Raw genomic sequence first — 13,095 nt, 5'->3', positions numbered from 1 at the left:
CAAGGACCTCTCCTCATAAAATCACTGAACAAATTAAGAATTACTCAAATTCAAAAAACACCCAGCATTTTAAAAAACAAGAGAAATGAGCAGAATGACATCATTCCTGAAAATATCCTATGATTTGTACTTTGTTCGCTCATTTGTAAAGAGAAGTGAAAGGTACACAATCCAGACAAATTTTCCTGTGTTCAAGATACGTCACTTAATCTATTTCCATCCAGAGCAGTGATAAACGTTTTCTGATACAGAGCTCAAATTTTTCTAGAAAATAATTTTCCTACATAGAGAGCCAAGATACCACTAATTTTCTGTACTTCTGGGTCTAAAAGCCAAGGACAGAAGTGTCCATCATTCTTAGACAGCGAAAGAAAGAGTGCAAAATGACTGCTTTGAGAGATTGCATATATTGGTAAAGCTCAAGCTGCCCTTCCACAGTTCACAAGAAATGTTTCAAAAGTAAATGCTTGTTCCACTATTCACTGTAGTCTTCTACGATGACTTCAGTATCTTAAGTGTCAACGTAAGAATGCTACAGCTGAACACTTTCTATTCCTGGTTTCCTCAATTTTGTATTAATTATATACTAATTCACTCACAGTTTGTAGAATAAGATGATGCAGTAGTAATATTCATATTCCAATGGTTTTGAAAGTCATCAGAAAGTTTATCTTAAGAAATTATTAGAAGAGTACAGGAAATGCATGAAGGGTTTTGCTATTATTATATGAATATATGCTAACTTCTCTTAGAAAAGCTTACCCAACTAGGTGGTTTTTTCATGTAAAATTGGATATAAATCCAGTTTCAGCTTCTTGAGTTGCTGGTGTTTCTTCAGTTAAAGAAAACTTCAGTGAATATCTGCACTTCTATGTTAAGAATAGTAGAAGTCCTACTAAGAGCCCCCAAATTTATAAAACTTACCACCAGCAGCTGTTAACTCTAAGCTCCAGGGCTTCGGGGTATAGTTTTTGGGGTGGGTTTTTTTGTGGTTTTTGTTTGGTTGTTTTTTTCAGGGGTGGGGAAAGGGGTGTTTGTTTTGGGAGGAGTGGAGAGGGTGCCATTTGTTTGCTTTTTTCCTGGGTTTTGGTGGTCTTGTTAAGTTTTTGGTTGTTTTGATTTGGCTGCATTGGTTTGGATTTGTTGTTGATGTTTGGTTTTGGGGGTTCATTTTTTTTCTTTCCCTCCCCACAAAGACTTCAGCAGAATGAAAAACAGTACTGAGGAAAGGCTAGTTCCTCGTTCACAAGCATGTTTTTCTCTGGAACTTATCACAAATCAGAGAAGGACAACAGACAGCAGAAATTCCATAGCACAGACCAGCACTCACTAATTTACTGTCCACTTCAAGAAGCTTCAGTAGCAGGGATCCAACATAAAAGGATGCCTAGGAACACAACAACACAGCCTGATCAAGCTTAGACAGGCATCATCTTGCACAGGGTATAAGCTAACACTCTTACATGGGTAATTAAAGCATTACATATTTGTAAAATGTTACATTTCCACAGGGCTGTCTCCAGACGTGATTTAGAGGAGGGAATTGTTCCTAACGGACATAATTATTCCAGGGCCTGCTTCTCCCAGAATCATTGAATCATTTAGGTTGGAAAAGACCCTTAAGATCATCTAGTCCAACCATTAACCAAACACTACAAAATCCACCAGAACCATTAAAAAGCCCAAATAAAACAGAAAGGAGAATATAACTATAAGAATGCGGGACTTTCCTAGAATACAGCTAAACTTCAGAAGAAATACCTTTTCTGTTAGGATGTATACAAGCAGGTAGTGCTAGAACAGGTGCATGTGATCTCCACACTAAACATACATTGCAGAATTAATGGGTGAAAAGGCTGTGTTCTCTTAATTAATCTGTTTTCAAAAAATAATATTTTTAAAATATATTTAAGGTACATTAACATCATATGAGGAAAAGCCAGACTCTAGGACTCTCAGAGTACTGCAGAAGGAAAAACAAAGTTAAGTACTTACTTTTTGAAGGTCCCTAAAAGTCATCATCACTAAAAGCAGATATAATTAACTTCTGCAGAATACAGCAGCTGACTTTAATGTATTTCTGGAAAACTCAAAATAGAAACATTTAACAGGATATATTCAGAGGTATTTCAGCACTGAACTTCTCTACTAACAGTGGTGTTTTGCTTCAGGTCTAATCCTTCAATTTGATTTTATAGAAACTGAGAAATAAATTAGAACTCATACACAGAGTTCATAGACGAGCTCTTAATTTAAAGCTGCCTCTGGATTACCATTTAACAACCATACATGTGAAGTACAAACAGTATTGATTTTTAATTTGAAAAACAATCAAGTTAATATGAAGAATCCAGGCTGGACATAACATTCCACACTCTGCAGGTAAGTGTTAGAAGAAAGCTCCCTGACCAAGGTAAGCCCATACAAAAACATTCAGTCTAGTCTTCTACATCAAGTTTTATGCAATAATATTCCAGCTGAGACTGTGTCTAGCAAATTGCATTTAAATGGGCCCACAAGAATCCATTTAGTCTTTCACTTGCCAGAAGAGCTGTGGGGGGTAGCAAAAACTCATGCATTCTCAAGTTTCTAACTGTAATTGATTGATGGGTTAAAGAATTGGAGACAATGTCTTAGACTGAAAAAGAAGTAGAAGGCATCATATATTCAAAGCTAAGGAAAATTGTATCCTAAGAAGAAGAGACAGTGTGGAGGCATCAGCGTGCATGCACAGCTATAGTCTATCACGTTTCCTTCTGAGCCAAGCTGTAGCCAAACAATCCCTACAGCATCCTCTAATTTACTGAGAGGACCAGACATTTATTTTTTTGCCACCTGCCCTTCACCGAAGCAGAGAAAGTGAAAGCCACAAAAGAGTGAGTGCACTTCAGTTTCTGCACCCATACAGCCTCACCTCTGCATCCCTCTGAAGTGCACCACTGGTATCTCAAATTCAGAAGAAGTTGCACAGTTTTCCAACTACTGTCTGCAGTCCTCCACACAACAGAAATGGGGTACCACTTACCTCTCCAGTGCATCACTGAGTGAAGATTTCATTATTTTGTCTCAGTCTTTGAAGACATTTTTAAAAAAAGGGCACACCCAGTCTTTTACATGGCCTTCCCGTATAAGAAGGCCACAGGAAAGGATCAGCATTTCTCTGCTCATAGGCCAATTAGTGCAACATTGTATTAATACTGACACATAAGACACCTCCCCCTCCACTAGACATTAAAAATCTAATCCTGATAATATACTACAGTAACAGTATATGGAACATGTTGATCTAATTAAATCCTTGTCAGTTCTTCACATCCAGAGCTACACTTCTGAAAACTTGGCACTAACAACTTGCATTTTCATAGTGTTCATAGCAGGATAATAAGAGGCTGAAATTTAACCTAGAACATATGCCAAAAAGCTTACATTAAGTATATTCTTCAAAACCAAGTTCAAAATCAGATCACATCAAATCTTAAGTATAAAAGCCTTTGCTGAAAAAGTAACCCTCTACATTTTTGTTCTGCAGAAGCACCTTAAATCTTTTGCCACAAGGTTAAATCACAAACTACAGCAGGTAGGAGAAGAAACAGTTTACAGGAAGAATTGCTTTTTAATTTCTAGTGCACTGATGGTATTGCACACAGAAGGAATGCGGAGAAGAGGTCCCTTTTCTGAAAATTGCTAGGATTATGTTGTGGGGGCTAACCTAGGTAATGAGTACCAGCTGCCTACCTTCACTGGTAGCTGCATTCTTCTGGGCTTTGGTGGGTGTGTGATCTGTACTTGAACTCACGTCGGATGAGATGCTTGAGCTGCCTTTGCCTGCAAACAGTAGAGAGGGTGGGAGAGAGAGAGAATAAATATGAGTATCAATAGTGAAATAGAAAGACCTTCCATATCAGAACCTGGAACAACTCCAGGAAGCATTAAACTGAGTTTAAAGCAGCTGATGTTCATTTTGTACACACTGTGGTAGGAGTTAACTGCATTAGAACTTACTTCATACGCATCTTTATGCACTAAGACTGGTAACAGCCTTCTGTGTCACCAGGGCTCTCGTATAGTACTTGCTAAGCTTCACTGTAAATGAAAAGTTTGTGATTAACAGCATTTGGAGAACTTTCATGATCAGCCTTCTCATTCAAATACCTTTAACAAAGATCAGGGCAAATGGATATTGACCCTTATCAGCATGAAGGATTAAATTCAAAATGCGTTAAATAAGTTTAGATTTGTTTGATGCCTTCACATCACGTATTCAAGTTACTTCGTCTCAAGAAAATGAAAACGAGGTATCTGCTGTTACCTCCGACATTGTGCTCACACCTGTAAATTACTCTGTAAATCAGAACCAAGGGACATTTCTTCCGTTTTTTTTCTTAAGACTTCTTCCTACATTTCCTACATCAATGCCCTCAGACCTATACACAGAATGTCAAACCAAGTACCAATTAACAACAGAAGAAATCATAGAATCACCAGGTTGAAAGAGACCCACCAGATCATCAAGTCCAACCATTCCTATCAAACACTTAACCATGCCCCTCAGCACCTCATCCACCCGTGCCTTAAACACCTCCAAAGAAAAAATTAACTGAGACAGATACCACATAAGAGCAGAGGAGGCTAAAATAAAGTTGACTTTTTGTTTACATGTGAGGGTATACAAATGAGTCACTTCTGTTTCCCTTTGCTCACTCTACTCAGTTTCAGTAATCACTAACAGGGAATACATTCTGCTCCACAGCAGGAACCAGATCAGCCACACAATTAGCAATACATTAGATAATTCTAGAGAGAAGAAAGGTGATGAATGCTGCTCCATTTTAAGAAGTTAACTATCCTACAAATGCCTTCATCAGTGAAGCTTTTAAGACCTATGTTAGTTTTTGCACCAAAATTAGGCTGTATGCAGAAAGCTAGCCAACACCAAGTTTCTGTCACTTGAGTAAACCTATAATCATAGGAATGTTAGCAAGAGACTTTACTGATCTGTTATTTCAATCAAGCACTCCTTGGGCTTGTGGGTTACAGTATGCCTGGTTTTCATAACATTCAGATGTAAGGGGGAGGTCTGCTTTTTAAAGGTGCCACAACAGAACAGGGATTTAAATTTTAATGGGAAACGACTGGAGAATGTGCAAATGTAGGTTGCTTCACAACCAAGGTACTGCCACTTAATCCGCCAGCCAGCTCAAGAGAATCCTTTTCCACATAAAGTTGCTTAAGTTAACACGCTCAGATTTGAGAGATGACTGTGGATTGAGAGGATATTAAAAAGTCTTGAAGGAGGTAAAAAATAAATGGTCAAGGCTAGGAGTTGGGTAGGGTGAAGCGAAGAAAAAAAAAAAAAGTATGTTTTCAGTGATTCACTAACTGCTTTTTACATTCCTTTCAGAAGTTACTCAAACCCAAGAAGCAGTGCCTCTAGAATATCACTTCAACTGCTCTCAAGCTGGAGTAATGGACTGTGGTCTTCATAGAAAAGACTGCTCCAAAATAGCTCTCCAGCAAAGGCAACTAGGGCTGTAGAAGAAAGGCAGATGAGAAAAGAGAAAGACAAATCTAAAACATTCTTTCCCAGGAGGAGGACAGAGAATTTGAAACAGCTGCAATAGCCAAGAATCAAATGATTAATGCCAAGACAGGTATTTAGATGGTATTGTCATTACCAGCAACTGCTGGTGTACCATGCACTGCAGCCAGAGGCAGAAAAACTTCCAAGGAGTATCAGCACTCCTTAACAGATTAATAGGAACAGGAAATAAACAAAAACAAAAACAACAGCTGACTGGAAAAAGTTATTTACTCAAAGTAAATAAACAGGTTTTCCTCTGAAGAAGTAAACTAACCTTTTGGGGGAAAAGAAAATCCACGACACCAAATAAAAGCAGAGTTAATACCTGGTCATTTATGGCATAGGTTGTTTTCAGAAACTGAACACTTCCTGTGGCTACGTACACTCCTCATTAACATCAATAATATTTCTATCTACACCAAATACAAGCAAGTGTACAAGAGCACAACAGAAATTTTACCTACATTACGGTGCTGATGGCCAGTGCATCCAATAGCAGCATATTATTTACAACTGCATACTTTGTAGAAACTATGGAATGCCAGATATAAGCTCCAAAAAGAGCTACCAAAGCCTTTCTTTAGTTAGACAGTTTATCTTAATCAAGCTCTTCAAGTAAGATCTGCAGGCAGCTGCACTAGTAATGAGGAACAGCAAAAGAAGTAGCCACCTTCTACAAACATTAACACATCCTAAGTTAAACACCCAAAACTAAATGGATATCAAAGAAAGTAGGTCTATTGTCCACAGGGTTCATTCTCCAAAAAAAATCGCATCAAGAGGGGTCTTTAACAATAGGGAACATCTCAATAAAAAAGATAGAAGCGTAAGTTTTTTGTTAGTGGAGCCATAATCTAGTCCTCAAATCAGAAAGCATCTGACTCTATGGAGAAGCCTTTTGCCATGCCAGATTTTGTGTCCACATACCACTTTCAGGATGCATACTGCAAGACAAAGGAAGAGAAACTATGATTTAGTATATGGGACTAGTGCTGTCAAACATTCAGCAAGTAGCTTGAATTCTCATGTGTCTCATGCACAGAAATTCTTCTGAGGCAGAGCTCTTCTGCAGTACTTTTCTCAGGGCATTATCTGCCTAATAAGCCACATAAATTCAAAGACTGGTGATGTCTCTAACACCATAAGAAAATTTGATGTGTAGCCTAACACTGGTCTCCAGAGATAAGTTCACCTCTCCAATTTAAAAAGTGCACTGAGAAAATCATAGCAAGTAAAGATAATCTGACACAATGTTCTAAATGTTCTAACACAATGACAACTAGAAGGATCAAACGGAGGGCGATATTGCAAAGACTAAAGAAGTTATAACTGTATTTGATTCCCTGCTTAAGCAAATTAAAGGCCTGCCAAATGCTTCCCTAGCATGACTTGTGATATTCTAGAGTGTCTTTCATATGTGCAACAGTTCATACAAAGCCAGAAGCTGCAATCCAAAAGAAAGCAAACTGCACTATGATAGTAGTCAGATACAGTGGAACAAAGCAGTTTTCCTACAATACAACATAATTCTCACCAGGACTAAGGGTAGCATGGATCTCATCACACCTGCTCACACAGCTACACAGTTACAGTTCTAATCAAGTTTCTCATCCGCTTCTGAAGAAGCAAGAGCCTGGATTTTTTTTTTTCTTTCCATATGCTAGGAACAAGATTCCAGCCATCTAACCTAGTATGCTATTTGCTACACATTTTATTTTTATCCTGCTGGAAAGAAAATTAGAATAAGGCAAGCATGTAAAAGAGACTTCCCCTGAACACCAGCTCTGCCTCCAGGTCTTTGTAGCCCAAGGAATTTCTTTAGACATACATGTCTTAGTACTCAGTAGTACTACAGCCCTATTACATCTGCCTGGCCTCAGTCTCCTTTTGAGTCCTGACTATTAAAATAACGTGTTCCATTTTCTTTTTATCACAGATGACTATACTGAATAAAATATTAGGCCTGCTTTATAGAAGTGTTTGCATCTACAGTTTTGCTATCAGAACAGAATAAATACTTACATTAATGAAAGAAATGCTATGGATTATCCAATGAAACATTACATAGAACTGGATGGCCTTACTCCATTTTCCAATATTGCTGGAAGAAAAGCAAAAGCTTTCCCCAGTTGCTTGTATAGCTAGTCATGATATTTTTTTTTTGTTTTTCAAAACCATTCTCATTAGAGTGGTCTTTCTCCAAACACCTCTATCAATGTATTTCAGGCTGTCAAAAACTCACAGGACAGAAATAAGAATAAACATACACAAGGCATCTTAGCCAAATGGGAGCATTTGTTAAGAACTGGAAAAGGAAACAGCATGAACTGGTAGATTCTGCTAGTCACGCTCACTGCTGAAAAGTGTCAAAAACATCAGAAGTCAGTCAAGACAAAAGCAATGCTATCTGAACTCACCCAGGAAACTACAGTTTATAACTGTCCAAGACTAAGAAGCTGTCTTCAGAAATACATATAGAAACCTGTACAGTGTTTTTGACTGTATGACTGTCACCTCTTCTGCTGCATGTTGTTATTTTCCTCATTGTTACTGCACACCAGGCCAGCATAACCAGAAGCTGTTTGAATTATGTGGTATAAGTCATAAGATACACAAGGCTCACTGACCTATGTGATAGATGAAGGTGTGTCCTCGCAGTGAGTTCCTTTCACTTTGCTCTGGAATAGATTTACTAGGGTTTTTTTTTCAGCACATTTGCTCTTGGATTCTGATGCACAGGCATTTTTGTGCTGTATTTCACACACCCTCCTAAGAACTCATACAAACAAGCTGACTTCTTACATGCCACTCTGGAAAAGAAACAGCAGTATTACTCTTGACGTCACATTTTAATGCAATGACACCTGCTTCCAGCAGGTAGTCAGTTAACTTTGGAGTTAACTGGACAGTACAGACAAAACTATTGCTTGCTGTGCTGAAGTGGAACATTAGACAAAATGCCAAAACAGAAAAAAAGCTATAATAATTCAGGGCAAAAGCAGAGCCAAAGTAGTAAAATCTAGAATAATAAGAGCCATTAATCTCTGTAATTGTCCAAAAGCATTACATTGCAATGACTTTGCTGTAAAGCATGAAAAAATTTGTTTACTTAAGCCATCAATTTTTATACAAATTACATTAGTCAAATTCAGCTTCTCAACATGAAAGCATAGATGCATATGGCTTTTTCTACCAGATGATCACGACTTTCTCTTTCATATCTTCAGGTAAGCCGGTTTTAATCAAATATATGCCAACTACATCAAGAAAAGATCCAGAAAGAAACCAAACCTCAAAACACTGAGAGATCATGTAAAAGGAAAGAAAAGTCTCTTTTCCTTCACCTTTTCTATGACACACATTATGCTGGTCCAAGTCTCCAAAACTTCAAATGTATTTCTTTACAGTCTGCACCTCCAGAGACCACAGACTCCTAGTATGTTTCTAGGCATCCTCATGGAAATCAATAACTCCTTGTGATACTTAGGCTTTGGATATACGGCATACTTTAAAGATGCAATATATCAATTTCTTTATCCAAATTAAAAGCAACGTTGGACTGCATGCTTTGGACAATCATTCTCCTTGGACTTTTCTACCTATGGAAATCATGTCATAAAACTGGTTTCCATTTATTAACTCTTAACTGCTGAGCAACCTACCACCAATTTAACAGTGAAATTACCTACCTATAAGCGTTATAACTCACTGAATTGTTGTCAGCATGGGTTATATGTTAATTCACAAATCCATGTTATCTTTCTGCCCGAGAATCTTAGCAGTAGGGTTCAAGCAATTTGTTTTAAAATCAAATTAAAACATATGCCAGCATAACACACACAGAGGCTCCAAATATCATTCAACCCAACATTTGCCAGGATGTGATTCGACAAACAGTAATCTGCACAAACTCTAACCCCCAAGAAACGGAAATAAACTGAGCATTTCACAGGAAGCATACTGACGATTGAGGAGTTTGCAGACATGTGGTAGCACTGGCACTCTGGGACAGTATTTCTTAAAGTTTTTAAGAACACAATATTAACAAGAATTTTTATATTATTTCGCATTTTAAAATCATGAATCTAACCTCCAGGACTGCTTGAGTTGGCTACAAAACTTGGCATAACTTGGCTAGAAAGCGCTACACTTTGTTCAGCAGCATTCCTGTAAGTTCAAAGCCAAATTTCAACTCAGGCCACATAGGCCAATTTGACCTTCGTTGTGGTCCTTCCAGTCACTGCCTTCCTCACTCTTTCAACTATCAGAGTATTTGTGGGAGATTTTGTAGCATGCTAACCATACATAACTAGTATACAAAAGTACTTCTTGTAGGGAGTCAACCACCTTATTTGTTTTCAATATCTTTTAAGAATTTGTACCAGGTGCCCCGATGTCAGACACAGAGGTGGAACAGGCATGGGACTGAATTTTTCAAAACCGTTTAGCAGAATTATATTTATTGCTAGCAAGGGAAGCCTGTTCAGAAAGGCGGGATTAAAAATGTAAAACTTGAGTAAGATTCTTCATACAGACACAGATTCTACTTGCTGTGCTATGCTGGAAGCAGATTTGATGTGCTGAGTTTTTACACCCCTAACTTACATCTTGGTGCAAAGTAACTCACCATGATTTCAGAATGGCTCAAGACTATTTCATAAGTCTTCAGGAGGACTCATATAATCTAATGACTAAAATGGTGCAGGGTGCATATTTTAGTTCTCAAGTAACTTGTCTCATTCCTGTACCTTTGCCTCCCCCACATAGCAGCTGATGATATTGGTCCCTTTTCTAGAGAATGTCAACACTCCCTGATGAAGTTTGCTAAGGAAGAGCTGCTAAATGGGACTACCGAAATCACCATTATTTTTGAAGATAGTACATCTCTGCTTATAAAAGCATTTCACAATACAGTGATGAACAGCGCATAACACTGCTGAGTTTATAAATTAGAAATAATGTGTCAAACTACTTTGGTACAAAGCCTCTCTTTGAAGCCTATTAAGCAGTCTGCACATCAGAAGACAATGCTATAATAATTTACAGCCAAACTTTGCAGCCACTCCAAGTGTTAAGCTCTACATTTCAAACGCTGGTAAAAGCCCACAAATAATTTAGTCTACAAGATAAATATTTAAGTAATACTGCCTGAGAAGGAAAGTATGCAAGTATAATTCTTATTTGAACTCAAAGTAAGAAAACAAGATGAGAAATCTTTAACATCCTCTTTTTATTACTTAACAGGACCAGAATCTCTCATGTCTCAGTCTTAAAACACTATCTTTCACTGAAATGGCTTTGCCTGTACTCCAAAATCAATTTCTACTCCATAGCCTTATCACTTGGCTCAGAAACAGAAATAACCATAGAATCATAGAGCGGCTTGGATTGGAAGGGACGTTAAAGTATCATATAGTTTCAGGCCCCCTGCCATGAGCAAGAACACTTCCCATGAGATTAGGTTGCTCCACACCTCATCCAACCTGGCCTTGAACACCTCCAAGGATGGGGCTTCCATGACTTCACTGGGCAACCTGTTCCAGTGCCTCACCATCATCACAGCAATGGCTATTCAGTCCAATACCAAACAAATTGGTAGAGACTTAATTTGTATGTTACCACAGGAGATATGAGAGTGGGCGGGCACAGCCTTAGAGAATAAAACTCCAGTATAAATTCTGAAGTGGCTGTAGAAGCTACTATTGCACTGGAACACAGCAGGAATTTGGTATAGGTCTGAATTTCATTAGATAGCAACATACTGTTCAAAAGTCCAAAATCAAAACCACCAAATATATGTTTGTCTTCCACAATAGTATCATTAGCACTTAAAATGTGTTTAGAATTTCAAAAACTATTAGTCTCAGCATTTGAACACAAAATGTTAATACGAAACTCACACTATACATTTTACTGCTCATTTCACTTAAAGCACAAAAATTAGTATATTCTCAATGATATTTTCACCCACCCTATTAGAACTGCATCAATTGCATGCACTAAAACACAAAATACCTATTACTGCTGCACAAACCAGGCACAGTATGTTCAAAGCCAAAAGTAGTTGTGAACATTCAAGTATCAAGACTCAGCTACACTGCCTACAGCATGTAAGACATCATCAACCTCACAGATGGAGTTTTAATCAGCACTTGTAGATGTAACAACAGGGCATGCAGAACCTTTCTTTAAATACACTGTTCAGTTCCTAGTCACGCCTCATCTCTCCCTCCAAAACAAAATCTAAAAACAAAGTTACCCAGTCAGTCTGGCTGCACAACTCCACTTGTTCCTTCACGAGAATGATCAAACCACTTGCCAGCTTTCATCCTGTTCCCAACACCCGACTTCGATCTCTTCTACTGCACACAACCCTTGTTAACTTCTCAAGACCTTTCCCTAGCTGGCTAAGCTTTCACCAGTCTTAGCCTCCCTTATGGACCTGGTTCTTAGCATGACTAGTTTACAGAATACCATTTGGGAAAGGTTGAGAAGTGAAGGCAAGTTCTTCAACGTACCAAGACAAGCACAGCAGCAGCAAGCATGAAGGCAGTTGGTACGACACCTGTCAAGCTTGACTAAAGCCTAGATTTTTCTAGAAGTCTTTCCACCCAGTAAGGAGCTTCTGCACATGCTTAAACCAGATGGATCTTTGAAATCCATCCCATTGTATCAGGATTACCACAGCCTACTTTTGATATTATTATCTAAAATTTAATAAAGTTTGGGTACCATGCCAAAAACACTCACACAGAAGTTTCTGCTTTCCTGGTCTGATACTAAAATTGACACAACAATGCGTAGCATAAATTGCAGACCTGTTTTAAAGAAATAAAAAATTCCTTTTTCCTCTATCTTAGTCCTGAGCTGAATCAGTAAACTCAACAGATTGTTCCAATAGTTGCATGGCTGACTGCTAAATCAGGTACAGTGGAAGCAGAAGGAACCCACAGCTGGAGATAGGTGTTGTAGCAGTGCTGGAGTCTCAAGAGAGTAGTACATAGTAACTACACAGTAACCACCCTCACAATAGCCCCCAAATTTTCAGTTTGAATGTTGACAGTTGGTAAGTCAGAATCAACAGTAAAAAGGTGGGGAAGTGAAACACCTTTATCAAGGCAGCATAGAAACAAAGTACCCTGATAGCAAGGTACACTGAGAAGTAATGTGAAAATCTTTCACATGACGACACACATCTGAAAGCGTAAGATGATTTTAAGTAAAGAAGAACAAAGGAATTTGACAGCTAAGGGAAAACAGACAAAGATCACTTTACTCGCTTAGATAAGCACAGTCACTTCCAGCTTTTCTTCATTGATGGATACAGGGAGGGGAAGAAGGGGAAAGGGAAGTGGCTGTGTCAAGGATCCAAGTAAAAGATGACTTTGACATATTGTGGGATTATAAAAACGACATACAGCAATACAAAGGGATATCTTAAAGGCAATTAAGAGAAGATAAAACGTGCACATGACAAATATTTGTATTTTTTCTATTAGCCATCAAATTTTGCA

General features: G+C 38.2%; 1 protein-coding gene across 2 annotated transcripts in view; it reads right to left on the bottom strand.

Annotated features, from left to right (window-relative positions):
* FBXL7 (F-box and leucine rich repeat protein 7) overlaps window positions 1–13,095 on the bottom strand; it is a 174,368-nt gene that overhangs the window by 129,914 nt on the left and 31,359 nt on the right. The window contains exon 2 of one of the 2 annotated variants that reach the window (XM_069853503.1): window positions 3,736–3,825. In XM_069853503.1, coding sequence (XP_069709604.1) covers window positions 3,736–3,825 — 90 coding nt within the window. Of the gene's footprint in view, window positions 1–3,735; window positions 3,826–13,095 lie in introns of those variants that run through there. The other variant, XM_069853504.1, reaches the window with a different exon arrangement.

This window comes from Phaenicophaeus curvirostris, chromosome 3, assembly GCF_032191515.1.
Source record: "Phaenicophaeus curvirostris isolate KB17595 chromosome 3, BPBGC_Pcur_1.0, whole genome shotgun sequence".
NCBI classification, from domain to species: Eukaryota; Metazoa; Chordata; class Aves; order Cuculiformes; family Cuculidae; genus Phaenicophaeus; species Phaenicophaeus curvirostris.
This window is presented reverse-complemented; position numbering and strand designations above follow the sequence as displayed.